This window comes from Pseudophryne corroboree, chromosome 5, assembly GCF_028390025.1.
Source record: "Pseudophryne corroboree isolate aPseCor3 chromosome 5, aPseCor3.hap2, whole genome shotgun sequence".
In the NCBI taxonomy this organism is placed as follows: Eukaryota; Metazoa; Chordata; class Amphibia; order Anura; family Myobatrachidae; genus Pseudophryne; species Pseudophryne corroboree.
The window spans coordinates 757,219,174-757,236,354 of NC_086448.1; the positions used below are offsets into that span (position 1 = coordinate 757,219,174).

At 46.0% G+C, this 17,181-nt stretch overlaps 1 protein-coding gene across 2 annotated transcripts in view; it reads right to left on the minus strand.

Annotated features, from left to right (window-relative positions):
• STK3 (serine/threonine kinase 3) overlaps positions 1–17,181 on the minus strand; it is a 465,082-nt gene that overhangs the window by 134,613 nt on the left and 313,288 nt on the right. For both annotated transcript variants that reach the window (XM_063924180.1, XM_063924181.1), the window contains exon 9: positions 2,231–2,426. In XM_063924180.1, coding sequence (XP_063780250.1) covers positions 2,231–2,426 — 196 coding nt within the window. The remainder of the gene's footprint in view (positions 1–2,230; positions 2,427–17,181) is intronic.

The window sequence follows — 17,181 nt, forward strand, 5'->3', positions numbered from 1 at the left end:
ATTGCCAAGGCACACTCAAATATACTGGTGATGCATGGTGCAGTTGCGTGTCCTAGGATGTCATGTTGCAGCTTCTCCATAGGTAACGCCTCAGCCACATCTGGGAAAGCCAGAAGAGCACAACACGGGCAGGGCCCGAAATTAGAACTGGCTCTGCAACCACTAAACCCACCAGTATTGATCGTTCCAGGGCCTCAGTAGCAGCAGCACACTGACGGGCCTGGCTCTGCTTCTATGGCGGCACACCTGGAGACTGCTCAGAGCACACTAGTCTGCCACGGCACAGTGCTTGAAAAACACTGTATTAGATATATCATACCCATATATACACACACACTCAGACGTAGTAGATTTTATAATAAAACTTAAGTGTTTATTTTTTCATATATTTCAAGTAAAGCTAGGTACATACTTTTACAATCATACTAGATGGGCCAAGTGGCTCTTATCTGTCATCAAATTCTATGCTTCTATACTTAAGATGCAATTTTTCCTACAAATACACTGAGGATTCAAAGCCCAGATGAACATGCAGATTCCTACATACACACTCACAATCTACCTTACCTCTCAAAACCATCTGCTGGGAAGACTGTGACCACAGGAGCTCCCGCAGAAGCATTGGACATAACGGTTGGTAATACGTACACACTTCCAGGTTTGCCAGTCTACCATCCCTTCTAAGAAATTTTAGGACTTCCATAAAACCAGATTAGCAGATGAGATTGTGGTTTTCTTAAAATAAACCATGATCTTGGCTGCGTACACAATACCTCACAAAGAGGCTATTAATCTTAGGCTTAACACGGATTCCTTTAGACAATGGGGGGGTCATTCTGACCTGAACGCTCGCTGCAGTTCTTCACAGCGCAGTGTTCAGGTCAGAACTGCGCGTGCGCCGGTGCCGCAGTGCACCGGCGCATGGCTGACAGCCGACGGCTGTCGTTGCCTAGCGATCGCCTCTGCCTGAGTGACAGGCAGAGGCGGTTGCTGGGCGGGAGGGGGCGGCACGGCGGCATTTGGCCACCGTTTTGTGGGAGCAGTCCGGCCAACGCAGGCGTGGGCAGGCTAGCCCTGTGCTGGGCGCCCCCCCGCATGTCTGTGTTCCTGATCGTAGCTGTGCTAAATTTAGCACAGCTACGATCAACTCGGAATGACCCCCCCAATGTAAGCAAAACATTGATATGTTGGATCACGGTAGGTCTGTCCTGCCTCCCTTGGAGAGGGAGCGGTTTGGGGTGTACCCTGGCTCCCCGTGTGTGCCTTCAGTAGACGGGAAAAACCTTTTGAAATTATTATCTGTATATACTAAATCATAAAAACAGGACACATCCTATTTGCAATATAAAGCAAATGGAATACATATTTCATATATGACTCCAAAGAACCTTCCTTGTACATTATGGAAGCCCGTTATTTTCACCACGTAAACCCGGCCCACAAATGCAATGGACACTCATCAATTTACATTCGATTTTTGGGAAAATAATCTATGAAACTCTGCTCCTCCTCATTTTATTGTTCCTGCAATAATATTTTATGCATTAATTCTATTATGGGCTGAAGATCCAGGAACACTAATCTCAGATAGCCATACGGTGTCATTATAATGAGAGCAGACAGCACCTTACACTGTAATGTCACCTAATGTTTTTGAGAACCGCTCCTAATAGTACCTGGGAAGTTCCCCCTCTTCACAACGCTCAGGAATATTTATGTGAACCAGGGGAGAGCAAACGTCACGCAGACATGAGAAGAAAATGCAGAAGAAATTATATGGCAGAAACACACAGTAAATGTGACATAAGTTTATTTATATGTTGTCTGTTCAGATACTGCTTTCGTGTGCTGCTAATGTTTAGGTAACAAGCAGGTTTTTATAGCTTTACAGCTAGCTGCTAAATACGCGGACACTATCCGTATGATGGATTGGGGTGACCTCAGCATTTTCTGGTAAGCTTATCATAAATAGGAACATCTCACAAATCTGACAGCTTATTATTTATTGCCTGTTTTTTTTATTTACTGGAGAGAAGTTAGGAGAACTGTTCTAGAAGACTTCTTCTAAAACTACTGCGGTAGGACTCTGTATATATATATATACTAGGGAACGTCGTAGAAGGTTTTTCCAAGAGGTGTTTGAGGACACAATGGGACAAAATCTGGGTAATGACAAAATCCCTTCAGCATCCCCCCTATTATGCCCCAGGCCATTTATAATGAAACCTACTTTTCATAGTGCCATCTTCCTCCTCTTCTTCCTCGTCGCTGTTTATCACCATGGTGCCCAAGTCGGACTCCAGCATGGTGCTATTGTGCTCGATCATGGTTTGGGCACTTTCGCTCATCGTGCTGGCCGCTCTCATGGTCCCGGCGCTCTCCGAGCTCGTCTTGACCATGGTGTGAGAGTCCAGCTCGTCTTCCTCCTAGACAAAGGAAGGACATGAACACGAAGGGTTACTGAGCAGAACAATTGCCTGATTAGCTTTTATGGAAACACTTTGAAATATATTCTGAGTATAAAGATCAGTTTATATAAGGCTTTTTTTCGCCCGTAACCACATCAAGAAAACCTCAAACCGTCATATAAATACTAAAGGTCCCATGCTGGAAAACATTGAACTTTTACCACAGGTTTTATAAGTTTGACTACTTCTCTGGGTCATAATTTACAATTAAAGCCCAGCAAAGACAGTAGGATTGGCGAGAACACCAGGAGGCACCTTTACTCTGCAAACATTAAGTGTGATGTCAATTTATGGATGCTGCCATATATTACTGCTCTCTCATCCCAAAAACAAGCAAGTCATTTTTAGTAACAGAAAGGTCTGCGCAGCAGATGCTGGGGAACTGTTAAAAAGAACATATCCCAGCACTGGATACAACAGCATTTCCAATCAGTGGCAGTAATGTTCTTGGAATGCAAAGCCGAATTGATGATAATCCAGTGCATGATTCATAAAGCCCCATATGGAGCACAAATATTTGAAAACAAAGGAAAGTCACTGCTTCTCCCACACATTTGTTAGACTTTTAATGAGACGCTACTCAAGAGCGCAGCAATTAACCAGTGAATAGAATTAAGACAATGCTGGACGGTGAAGACTTCCCGGGTATTTGCAGAAATGGTGTCAATAATGGTGTCTACAAAACACAACGTAGAAGGTATGACATAAAGAAATATACAGGGAACTTCGATTGTTGAATTATGGGTCCGGACTAAGGAACCAGCTCTGAATCCGTTAAGGATGACAAAGAAATCTGTCAGCTGATGCTCCACTAAACCTGTACGGACACAAATCCACCTCGCTGAGCAATGTACTGTAGACTACTCTACATCAGAGTTATTAGGTTTATTTAGTTTGTGCATTACTTATACATTTCTACAAATCAGTCATTTGCGAGTAGTGCACCCAAGCTGGAAAAGTCATAGCACATAGCCGCTATTCCCAGGTTTGAGATGGATCAGTGATCAACAAGTACAATTAGATAAGTCAATCAAACTTGGGCAGCACGGTTGACATAGCGGTTGGCATTACTGCATCACAGCACTGAGGTCTTGTGTTCGATTCCCACCAAGGCCCTGTCAGTGTACAGTTTTTATGTTCTCTCTATTTCCCTGGAAGTTTCCTATGAGTACTCAGGTTTCTTCCCACAATCCAAAAAAATACTGGTAGGTCAATTGTATCCTGACAAAAAAATTATCCTAGCGTAAGTATGCGTGAACATGTAGTACGGAATACAAGGGCAGATTTATCAAACCTTGAAGATTGATTTACGGGGAGATGTACTAAGCAGTGATAAAAGTTGAGAAGTGAGCCAGTGGAGAAGTTGCACATGGCAACCAATCAGCATTGACGTAACACTTATAATTTGCATACTATAAAAGCATAGAGAGCAGCCGATTGGCTGCCATGGACAACTTCTCCACTTTTATCACTGCTTAGTATATGTGCCCCAAAGTGGAGAGAGCTAAAGTAACAACCAAGCAGCTCCTGTCATTTTGCAGGCCGTGGGGGAGATATATTGAGCCTGTAGAAGTGATAAAGTGGAAAGTGATAACGCACCAGCCAATCAGCTCAAAGCTGTCATTTCTCAAACCCAGTCTGTAACTTGTTAGGAGCCGATTATTTGGTACTTTATCTCTCTCCACTTTATCTGTCCAAGCTAAGATAAACCTGCCCTATAGATTGTAAACGGAGCTACTGTAGATCAATGACTGATGTGAATGTCCAATGATTCTCTGTACAATGCTGCGGAATACTGTATGTATGAGACATATAAATGACTGTTAATAAATAGTGAATGCAGAGAAGTAATTTTGTGTGTTGTGCACAATGCACTGATAAAACATTTTCCAAACATTGTTTTGAAGTGTACAAGTCTGACAAGTACAGAGAACTGTACTATAGCCATATATCTGTGCAGGTGATCCGCTAGTTTGTTTCCCAAACCAGTAGTTACTGGGACAGCGCACACCACTGACTCAGCAGTCGACGCTGTAACACTAGTGGCAGTACCTGATACGCTTCCTGTGACACAACCAGCCCCAGGGTGGGATTAGGCCGCATTAATAAGAACAATATGGAATATTCGCTGTACAGGACAAACATAATTTCTCAGCAGTATATATTCCAATAATGGTTATATGAAAAGACAGCCAGCAATTAAGAATGGATTGAACAGTCAAATATGTTCAAGCTCCCCTCCTCGGCATTGTTTCCCAAAACATGATGCTGCCAAACTGGCAGGGTGCTGCTCTTTGTCAGATGGTCTGAGTTAGCGGAGTCCGATGACCGTGAGCGATATCCTAATTACTTTTACAGTGTGTTCCTGCCTGTCCTTGGGTTCTCGTACTCCTGCAAACGTTCTATCAGCGTGGAAACAGAAAGGAAGATGGGAGAACTTGTGACACCGACAGAGTACGTGCTGCAGAATCAGAAAAGTTGTGCGAGAGGATGACTCCTGCATGGCGTTTAATGTGCCCATGATTTTTGATGGGCACCAAAACATAAGTAACGGTTTCACATTTATGGTGTACAAAAAAAAACACCTGCAGAAAGTGCAAACCCCATTCTTTATTTATTTTTATTATTATATTTTTTAGGTATTATGCAGGACATATATCAATATCATGAACAAGGCTAAACCATGCCTCGTACATTATAGACGTTTTAGAGCAGAGCTGGCCAAACCAGTCCTCGAGATCTACCAACAGTTCACATTTTCCAGACCACCTAGCTGTTGCACAGGTGTAGTCATTACTAATTAAGATGTGCTGCATTCATTCCTAACTGACAGTTCTACAGATCTCCAGGAGGCCTGGAAAACATGAACTGTTGGTAGATCTCGAGGACCGGTTTGGCCAGCCCTGTTTTAGAGAAACGCCTGAGTTCATCCATCATCCCGCATGGCCGTCGGACTTCATTACATCCCACCCAAGGTGCACTTTGTTAAAAACCTAAAGATCGCCATTTTCTTGTTTACTGACAACATACACTAAAATACAGCATGAGGGAAGGAATCTGTGAACTACATACTTTAGCGCACAAAAACAAACCCCTCCAGAGACAACAGCAATAAAACATGAAGCTAAAACACATTAAGGCTGATATTAAATTAGCCGCAGTAATTTAATGAGCCCCCCAGGGATATAAGAAGCCCCCCAGGGATATTTCATTGTCCCCGATGCCAGCAGTTATCGTGGGATTATGCTTGAGGCAGGTGAAGCAAAATCCCTGATAACCAGCCACATCAGCCAGTTTCTACGCGACCACCACAAAGATCCGGGAACATATCCCGGATCCTGTGTGTTTTAGAGAGAAAAACATTTTTGCACAAAAAAGGGATATAATTGAATAACCCAAAGCGAAATATCGGGCAAAAACTGCGGTAAGATGTTTTTTGTGCAAAAATTTAGCGAGGACAATTGAATACCCCCCTCAGTGTTGCAGAAATGCAGTGACGGGGTGGATGTGGAACAAAGGGATACTCTTCCTCCACATCACCACATTGTGTGCCATTGTGCAAATAAATCAGGAGGCCACGCCCAGCAGGAAAGATGGCTCTGCTGCTGCTCTGTTGTAGGGGATAGGCTGAAATAGTCATTACAATAGCTTGTATCTGTTTTTACCCGTTTTGTAAGTACACTTCAATCAAATACACTTGACTGAAGTGTTCAATTGACCTTGTCATCCTCACATAAACCATATGGATGTTTAACACATACAATATTTATAATCCAAACAGATGATGCTGTTTACATTCATTACACAAAGAAAGGAGAAGTTGCAGTGTGTGTAGGGGTCAGTACACACAGAACTGCACATAGACCTATACACTAAAAATGGGCAACAAGCAGTAAAATAATAAAAAAATGTAAGCAATCATTTTCAATGTATTCAAATGTGAAACACACATGTACACTAATAATAAAAAAATAAGATTTTACTTACCGATAAATCTATTTCTCGTAGTCCGTAGTGGATGCTGGGACTCCGTAAGGACCATGGGGATATAGCGGCTCCGCAGGAGACAGGGCACAAAATAAAAGCTTAAGGATCAGGTGGTGTGCACTGGCTCCTCCCCCTATGACCCTCCTCCAAGCCTCAGTTAGGATACTGTGCCCGGACGAGCGTACATAATAAGGAAGGATATTGAATCCCGGGTAAGACTCATACCAGCCACACCGTACAACTTGTGATCTGAACCCAGTTAACAGTATGATAAACGCAAAGGAGCCTCTGAAAAGATGGCTCACAACAATAATAACCCGAATTTTTGTAACAATAACTATATACAAGTATTGCAGACAATCCGCACTAGGGATGGGCGCCCAGCATCCACTACGGACTACGAGAAATAGATTTATCGGTAAGTAAAATCTTATTTTCTCTGACGTCCTAGTGGATGCTGGGACTCCGTAAGGACCATGGGGATTATACCAAAGCTCCCAAACGGGCGGGAGAGTGCGGATGACTCTGCAGCACCGAATGAGAGAACTCCAGGTCCTCCTCAGCCAGGGTATCAAATTTGTAGAATTTAGCAAACGTGTTTGCCCCTGACCAAGTAGCTGCTCGGCAAAGTTGTAAAGCCGAGACCCCTCGGGCAGCCGCCCAAGATGAGCCCACCTTCCTTGTGGAATGGGCTTTTACTGATTTTGGCTGTGGCAATCCTGCCACAGAATGTGCAAGCTGAATTGTACTACAAATCCAACGAGCAATCGTCTGCTTAGAAGCAGGAGCACCCAGCTTGTTGGGTGCATACAGGATAAACAGCGAGTCAGATTTTCTGACTCCAGCCGTCCTGGAAACATATATTTTCAAGGCCCTGACAACGTCAAGCAACTTAGAGTCCTCTAAGTCCCTGGTAGCCGCAGGTACCACAATAGGTTGGTTCATGTGAAATGCAGAAACCACCTTAGGTAGAAATTGAGGACGAGTCCTCAATTCCGCCCTGTCAGAATGAAATATCAAGTAAGGGCTTTTATATGATAAAGCCGCCAATTCTGACATACGCCTGGCTGAAGCCAAGGCTAACAGCATCGACACCTTCCATGTGAGATATTTTAAGTCCACAGTGGAAAGTGGTTCAAACCAATGTGACTTTAGAAAACTCAACACCACATTGAGATCCCAAGGTGCCACTGGAGGCACAAAAGGAGGCTGTATGTGCAGCACCCTTTTACAAATGTCTGAACTTCAGGTACTGAAGCCAGTTCTTTCTGGAAGAAAATCGACAGGGCCGAAATTTGAACCTTAATGGACCCTAATTTTAGGCCCATAGACAGTCCTGTTTGCAGGAAATGAAGGAAACGACCCAGTTGAAATTCCTCTGTAGGGGCCTTCTTGGCCTCACACCACGCAACATATTTACGCCAAATGCGGTGATAATGTTTTGCGGTTACGTCCTTCCTGGCTTTGACCAGAGTAGGGATGACTTCTTCTGGAATGCCTTTTTTCCTCAGGATCCGGCGTTCAACCGCCATGCCGTCAAACGCAGCCGCGGTAAGTCTTGGAACAGACAAGGCCCCTGCAGTAGCAGGTCCTTTCTTAGAGGTAGAGGCCACGGTTCGTCCGTGAGCATCTCTTGAAGTTCCGGGTACCAAGTCCGTCTTGGCCAATCCGGAACCACGAGTATAGTTCTTACTCCTCTCCTTCTTATGATTCTCAGTACTTTTGGTATGAGAGGCAGAGGAGGGAACACATACACTGACTGGTACACCCACGGCGTTACCAGAGCGTCCACTGCTATTGCCTGAGGGTCCCTTGACCTGGCGCAATATCTGTCCAGTTTTTTGTTTAGACGTGACGCCATCATGTCCACCTTTGGTTTTTCCCAACGGTTTACAATCAGGTGGAAGACTTCTGGGTGAAGTCCCCACTCTCCCGGGTGAAGGTCGTGTCTGCTGAGGAAGTCTGCTTCCCAGTTGTCCACTCCCGGAATGAATACTGCTGACAGTGCTATCACATGATTTTCCGCCCAGCGAAGAATCCTTGCAGCTTCTGCCATTGCCCTCCTGCTTCTCGTGCCGCCCTGTCTGTTTACGTGGGCGACTGACGTGATGTTGTCCGATTGGATCAACACCGCCTGACCCTGAAGCAGAGGTTTTGCTTGACTTAGGGCATTGTAAATGGCCCTTAGTTCCAGAATGTTTATATGAAGAGACGTTTCCAAGCTTGACCACAGGCCCTGGAAATTCCTTCCCTGTGTGACTGCTCCCCAGCCTCTCAGGCTGGCATCCGTGGTTACCAGGATCCAATCCTGAATGCCAAATCTGCGGCCCTCTAGTAGATGAGCACTCTGCAGCCACCACAGGAGAGACACCCTTGTCCTTGGCGACAGGGTTATCCGCTGATGCATCTGCAGATGCGATCCGGACCATTTGTCCAGTAGATCCCACTGAAATGTTCTTGCATGGAATCTTCCGAATGGAATCGCTTCGTAAGAAGCCACCATTTTCCCCAGGACCCTCGTGCACTGATGCACTGAGACCTGTCCTGGTTTTAGGAGGTTCCTGACTAGCTCGGATAACTCCCTGGCCTTCTCCTCCGGGAGAAACACCTTCTTCTGGACTGTGTCCAGAATCATTCCTAGGAACAGTAGACGTGTCGTTGGAATCAGCTGCGATTTTGGAATATTTAGAATCCACCCGTGCTGACGTAACACTACCTGAGATAGTGCTACTCCGACTTCTAACTGTTCCCTGGATCTTGCCCTTATCAGGAGATCGTCCAAGTAAGGGATAATTGAAATGCCTTTTCTTCGTAGAAGAATCATCATTTCGGCCATTACCTTGGTAAAGACCCGAGGTGCCGTGGACCATCCAAACGGCAGCGTCTGAAACTGATAATGACAGTTTAGTACTACAAACCTGAGGTACCCTTGGTGAGAAGGGTATATCGGGACGTGGAGATAAGCATCTTTGATGTCCAGAGACACCATATAGTCCCCTTCTTCCAGGTTCGCTATCACTGCTCTGAGTGACTCCATCTTGAATTTGAACCTTTTTATGTAAGTGTTCAAGGATTTCAGATTTAAAATTGGTCTCACCGAGCCGTCCGGCTTCGGTACCACAAACAGCGTGGAATAATACCCCTTTCCTTGTTGCAGGAGGGGTACCTTGATTATCACCTGCTGGGAATACAGCTTGTGAATGGCTTCTAGAACTGCCTCCCTGTCGGAGGGAGACTTTGGTAAAGCAGACTTCAGGAAACGATGAGGGGGAAACGCCTCGAATTCCAGTTTGTACCCCTGCGATACTACCTGTAGAATCCAGGGATCCACTTGCGAGTGAGCCCACTGCGCGTTGAAATTTTTGAGACGGGCCCCCACCATATCTGAGTCTGCTTGTAAAGCCCCAGCGTCATGCTGAAGACTTGGCAGAAGCAGGGGAAGGCTTCTGCTCTTGGGAAACGGCTGCATGGTGCAGTCTTTTTCCTCTTCCTCTGCCCCGGGGCAGAAAGGAGTGGCCTTTTGCTCGCTTGTACTTATGGGAACGAAAGGACTGAGATTGAAAAGACGGTGTCTTTTTCTGCTGATGTGGAGTGGACCTGGGGTAAAAAGGTGGATTTTCCAGCCGTTGCCGTGGCCACCAGGTCCGATAGACCAGCCCCAAATAACTCCTCCCCTTTATACGGCAATACTTCCATGTGCCGTTTGGAATCCGCATCCCCTGACCACTGTCGCGTCCATAACGCTCTTCTGGCAGAGATGGACATAGCACTTACTCTTGATGCCAGGGTGCAAATATCCCTCTGTGCATCACGCATATATAATAATGCATCCTTTAAATGTTCTATAGTTAACAAAATATTGTCCCTATCCAGGGTATCAATATTCTCAGTCAGGGAATCCGACCATGCGACTCCAGCACTGCACATCCAGGCTGAGGCGATTGCTGGTCGCAGTATAACACCAGTATGTGTGTATATACTTTTTAGGATATTTTCCAGCCTTCTATCAGCTGGTTCTTTGAGGGTAGCCGTATCAGGAGACGGTAACGCTACTTGTTTAGATAAACGTGTGAGCGCCTTATCTACCCTAGGGGGTGTTTCCCAACGCGCCCTAACCTCTGGCGGGAAAGGATATAATGCTAATAATTTTTTAGAAATTAGCTGTTTTTTATCGGGAGAAACCCACGCTTTTTCACACACCTCATTTATTTCCTCTGACTCAGGAAAAAATATTGGTAGTTTTTTCTCACCCCACATAATACCCTTCTTTGTGGTACTTGTAGTGTCAGAAAGGTTCAATGCCTCTTTCATTGCCGTGATCATGTAACGTGTGGCCCTACTGGACATTACGTTTGTCTCGTCACCGTCGACACTAGACTCAGTATCTGTGTCAGGGTCTGTGTCGACCCACTGAGGTAACGGGCGTTTTAGCGCCCCTGACGGTGTCTGAGACGCCTGGACAGGCACTAACTGATTTGCCGGCTGTCTCATGTCGTCAACAGTTTTTTGCAAATTGCTGACATTATCACTTAATTGTTTAAATACAATCATCCAGTCAGGTGTCGACTCCCTAGGGGGTGACATCACCAACGCAGGCAACTGCTCCGCCTCCACATAATTTTCCTCCTCATACATGTCGACACACGCGTACCGACACACAGCACACACACACCGGGAATGCTCTGATAGAGGACAGGACCCCACTTAGCCCTTTGGAGAGACAGAGGGAGAGTCTGCCAGCACACACCCAGCGCTATATATATATATACAGGGATAACCTTATATAAGTGTTATTCCCTTATAGCTGCTGTTAATTATTGTTATTTGCTGCCAACAATGCCCCCCCTTCTCTTTTTTACCCTGATTCTGAAGCAGGACTGCAGGGGAGAGTCAGGGAGCCGTCCTTCCAGCGGAGCTGTGAGGGAAAATGGCGCTTGTGTGCTGAGGAGATAGGCTCCGCCCCTTCACGACGTCCTTATCTCCCGCTTTTTTGTGTAAAATGGCAGGGGATTAAAATACATCCATATAGCCCAGGAGCTATATGTGATGTATTCTGTTTTGCCACCTAAGGTATTCTGTTATATTGCGTCTCAGGGCGCTCCCCCCCCAGCGCCCTGCACCCTCAGTGACCGGAGTGTGAAGTGTGCTGAGAGCAATGGCGCACAGCTGCGGTGCTGTGCGCTACCTTAGTCTGAAGACAGGATGTCTTCTGCCGCCGATTTCACCGGACCTCTTCGTCTCTTCTGGCTCTGTAAGGGGGACGGCGGCGCGGCTCCGGTGACCCATCCAGGCTGAACCTGTGATCGTCCCTCTGGAGCTAGTGTCCAGTAGCCTAAGAAACCCGATCCACTCTGCACTCAGGTGAGTCCGTTTCTTCTCCCCTTAGTCCCACGATGCAGTGAGCCTGTTGCCAGCAGGACTCACTGAAAATAAAAAAACCTAACTAAACTTTTATTCTAAGCAGCTCAGGAGAGCCACCTAGATTGCACCCTTCTCGGCCGGGCACAAAAATCTAACTGAGGCTTGGAGGAGGGTCATAGGGGGAGGAGCCAGTGCACACCACCTGATCCTTAAGCTTTTATTTTGTGCCCTGTCTCCTGCGGAGCCGCTATATCCCCATGGTCCTTACGGAGTCCCAGCATCCACTAGGACGTCAGAGAAAGTATATTTAGTTACTATCACTTATTTATATAGCGCACACATATTCCGCAGCGCTTTACAGAAAATATTTGGCCATTCACATCAGTCCCTGTCCCAGTGGAGCTTACAATCTATATTCCCTATCACATGTATACACACACACACACACACACACACACACACACACACACACACACGGGTTGATTTTGATGGGAGCCAGATGGCTTACCAGTATATTTTTGGATTGTGGGAGGAAACCGGAGTACCTGGAGGAAACCCACGTAAGTACGGGGAGAATATACAAACTCCGCACAGTTAGGGCCATAGTGGAGATCAAACCCATGACCTCAGTGCTGTGAAGCAGTAATGCTGACCATTACACCATCCGTATATAACAGTGGTTCTTAAATGGTGTGCCGTGGGGTGCCTCAGGACACTTGCAGGGGTGCCTCGGATTGGTGGCTAAGGACAACTCAAATTATTTATGGTTAATGTAAAAGGAAAAACCAGGGATGGTGGCTTCCAATCCTAAAATATATCGATACACAAAAGCAAATATTGTCCTTCAGCACACAACTGAAGTTGAGGATGACATAGAAACACAATTTACTTCATTTAAGATTTCTTTCTAAATTTCCCAGTAAGAAACTTTTGGCCTAGGGGTGCCATGAAAGCAATTCTGATACTCTAGGTGCTGTGATTCAAAAACGTTTGGGAACCACTGGTATATACATTCTGCAAACAGGAGCCATAACACAAATAGCAAGTTACGTAAACACGCTAGTATTTCATCCCAATGCTTACCTTAATTATACTCAAAGACAGGTACATTTAACCATTTACTGATGAGATGTAATGCACTCTGTTTAAAGTATTTATAATGAATAAAAGGTTTTGCATGTATGGTCAGAACGGAGGCAAAATGATTAGCACTGCTGCCTCACAGCACTGAGGTCATGGGTTCAATCCCAACCAGGGCCCAATATGTGTGGAGTTTGCATGCTCTCCCCATTTTCACAGGGGTTTCCTCCCACAAGCCAGAAACATACTGGTAGGTTACCTGGTCTCGGACATAAAAAAAAACTGCAGTGTCTATGTGATAGGAAGTTTGTAAGCTCCCCTACGACAATGACTGGTGAGAGTGACTAAATAGTCTGTGTTATGTGCTTTGTAATGTGTGCCTCAAATATATGTTAAGAAATAAATAATAAAATGTATTTGCTCTATGAAATAAAAGTGCTACACGTACGCTAAATGTATGCAGTTCAGCTAAGTAACACAAGAGGGTGCTACAGACAACAAACTAAAGGGAGAAGAGCACTCTGCTAGAAGAGGTCAACGTTACAGCTCAGGACAGTGAAATGTACTGCGAAGGGAATTTTTTTTAACAAGCCGAAAAACTATCTAATTTCATCAGCATCTAGAAAGTAACGACAACAACTATTGCGACTGATATTCAAAGGAGAAAAAAAATGATAAATCATTGTACAGTGAACCTGATTGTTTACTTGTCAGAAATCTATTTGCACATTTATTTTAAAAGCAACAGTAACAAGCGTATGAAGGTAAAGCTCCTACTAAATGGTTATTCATGGTAAGTATAGCCTAGAATTCCCTAATAAGCGTGGACTGTATACCACTACTTACTGTACCAGCATTTCTGCTCAATGCAGTCCCTGCACAGGTACTTCCCAAACTCTGTAATCAAGGAACTCTAACAGTGCAGGTTTTCCAGATGATCTAGCTGGTGCACAGGCGTGTGAATTGACTAACACAATAGATCTACAAGTGGTACTGAGTATTCCTGAGGATACCTTGAAAACATGTAGTGTTACACGAGAACAGAGCTTGAGAAACACCGCTCAACACCAGGTATAGGCAAAATACTGTATGGAACTCCAGTTCACTTGTCACTATACATATCAGCATGACTTGCCACAGCTTTACTGTTAGGTCATGCTGGAATGTGTAGTCCCACAGAAGCTGGAATGAAACAAGTTTCCTAGCCATACACCATGCTCAAATTCAAAAATAAGATTTTAAATACCTACCGGTAAATCCTTTTCTTGTCGTCCATAAGGAATATTGGGGACAGATTAGTACGATGGGGTATCGACGGGTCCAAAGGAGCCAGTGCACTTTAAATTTCTTCAATTGGGTGTGCTGGCTCCTCCCCTCTATGCCTCCTCCTACAGGTCAGTTATAGGTAAAACAGTGCCCGGAGGAGAATGACGTACTTGAGAGAAGGAACATAACAATAAGCGTGGTGAGATTTATACACCAGCACACCAAAACATAACCGGGCCAGCAACGGCTGGCAACATTAACAGCAACAGCTGAACAGGTAACACCTAACAGAAAACCTGCAGAAAGTCACCGCACAGAGGCGGGCGCCCAATATTCCTTATGGACTACGAGAAAAGGATTTAACGATAAGTATTTAAAATCCTATTTTCTCTAGCATCCATAAGGGATACTGAGGACAGATTAGTACGATGGGGATGTCCCAAAGCTTCCAGAACGCGCGGGAACGGGCGGAGACATCTGCAGTACCGCTTGTCCAAATTGGGTATCCTCTTTGGCCAGGGAATCAGACTTGTAAAACTTCACAAAGGTGTTCTTGCCCGACTAGGTAGCAGCTCGACACAGTTGGAGGGCCAAGACTCCACGGGCAGCGACCAAGGAAGATCCAACCGATCTCGTAGAGTGGGCCTCCAGAGACTGTGGAACAGGTAAGGCTGCCGACACATAGGCCTGTTGGATAGTAAGCCGAATCCAACGAGCAAAAGACTGCTTTAAAGCAGGACAACCCTTCTTCTGCACATCATACAGCACGAACAAGGAATCCGTCTTCCTGATTCAAGCTGTCCTCTTGACATAGATTTTCAAGGCTCGCACTGCATCCAATGCCTCCAGAGGGGCAGAAGTGCCAAAACTTGACGGAATCACAATAGGTTGATTCAAGTGAAACGCTGTGACTACCTTCGGCAGGAACTGCTGCCTAGTTCTGAGCTCCGCTCTGGTCTCGTAAGAGACCAAGTAGGGACTTTTACATGATAATGCCCCTAATTCTGGGACACGTCTAGCAGAAATCAGGGCCAGTAACATCACTGTCTTCCACGTGAGGTACTTGTCTTCTACCGTCATCAGAGGTTCAAACCAGGAGGACTGTAGAAAGCGTAGCACCACATCCAAATCCCAAGGTGCCGTAGGCGGTACAAATGGAGTTTCTATGCAAAGCACCCCTTGCAAGAAGGTCTGAACTTCTGGCAGGAGAGGCAACTTCTTCTGGAAGAAGATGGAAAGAGCTGAAATCTGGATCTTAATGGATCCAAGACGTAAACCTTTATCCACTCCCGTCTGCAGGAAACAAAGGAATCTCCCCAAGTGGAATTCCACAGATGGATATGTGCGTTCCTCGCACCAAGAGACATATCTCCGTCAGATATGATGATAGTGTTTTGACGTCACAGGTTTTCTGGCCTGCACCATAGTGCAATGACCTTTTTGGAAAGCCCTTTGTGCCTTTGTGAGCTAGGATGTTCCGCTCAACATCCATGCCGTTAAACGAAGCTGCCGTATGTCTGGGTAGACGAATGGTCCTTGCTGAAGAAGATCTCTTCTTAGCGGCAGAGGCCAAGGTTCCTCCACAGACATGTCCAGAAGAGCCGCGTACCATGCTCTTCAGGGCCAATCCGAGGCAATCAAGATTGCCTGCACTCCTTGATGCCTGATCCTCTTGAGTACCCTGGGGATCAACAGAATAGGAGGAAACAGGTAGACCAGCTGGTAAGGCCAAGGCGTTGTCAGCGCATCCACTGCGCTCGCCCGAGGCTCTCTGGTTCGCGAGCAATAGCAACTAAGCTTCTTGTTCAGGTGAGAGGCCATCATGTCAGTCTGTGGCTAACCCCACCTGTTGATGATCTGTTGAAAAACCTGAGGGTGTAGTCCCCACTCCCCTGGGTGGTGGTTATGGCGACCGAGAAAGTCTGCTTCCCAGTTGTCCACCCCCGGAAAGAAGATTGCGGACAGTGCTCTTGCATTTCTTTCTGCCCAGAAGAGTATTCTTGACACTTCTCGCATGCAGACTCTGCTTTTTGTCCCTCCTTGTTGATTGATGTACACCACAGCCGTGGTGTTGTCCGACTGGACCTGGATTGCCCGATCCCTGAGTAGAGGGGAGGCCTGAATCAGAGCATTGTAGATGGCCCGAAGTACCAGGATGTTGATCGGAAGGAGGGCCTCTTGGGCAGACCAGCTGCCCTGGAACTGCGCCCCCTGGGTGACAGCTCCCCATCCTCTCAGACTCACATCCGTCGTGAGGAGGATCCAATCCTGAATCACAAAGCGTCAACCTTCCTGCAGGTTGGAAGACTGTAGCCACCACAGGAGTGAAATCCTGGCCTGGGGTGACAGCTGAATCATCCGGTGCATCTGAAGATGGGAGCCGGACCCCTTGTTCAGGATATCCAATTGGAACGGTCTGGCATGAAACCTTCCGAACTGTATCGCCTCATACGAGGCCACCATCTTTCCCAACAATTTTATGCAAAGATGAATGGATACTCGAGCAGGTCGGAGCAATATGCAAACCATTTTTTGAAGTGTTCTCACTTTTTTCTCTTGGAGGAACACTTGCTGTGCTACCGTATCCAGGAGCATCCCCCAGAAACAGGAGCCGCTGAGACGGTTCCAGGTGGGACTTCTGCAGATTGAGGATCCACCCGTGGTGAGACAGAAGTCAGATAGGACGATTTATATGGAGCAATAGAAGCTCCCCTGGAACTCGCTTTTATCAGATGATCTTTCAGGTATGGAAATACATTGACCCCCTGGACCCTGAGTTGAAACATAATTTCCGCCATCACCTTCGTGAACACCCTCGGAGCTGAAGACAGGCTGAAGGGTAACGCCTGAAACTGGTAGTGATCGATCAGTAGGGCGAACCGCAGATAGGCCTGATGAGGAGGCCAAATCAGGATATGGAGGTAAGCGTCCTTGATATCCAGGGACACTAGGAATTCCTGTCGGCCCAGTCCTACGATCACTGCTCTCAAAGATTCCATCTTGAATTTGAAACCTTCAG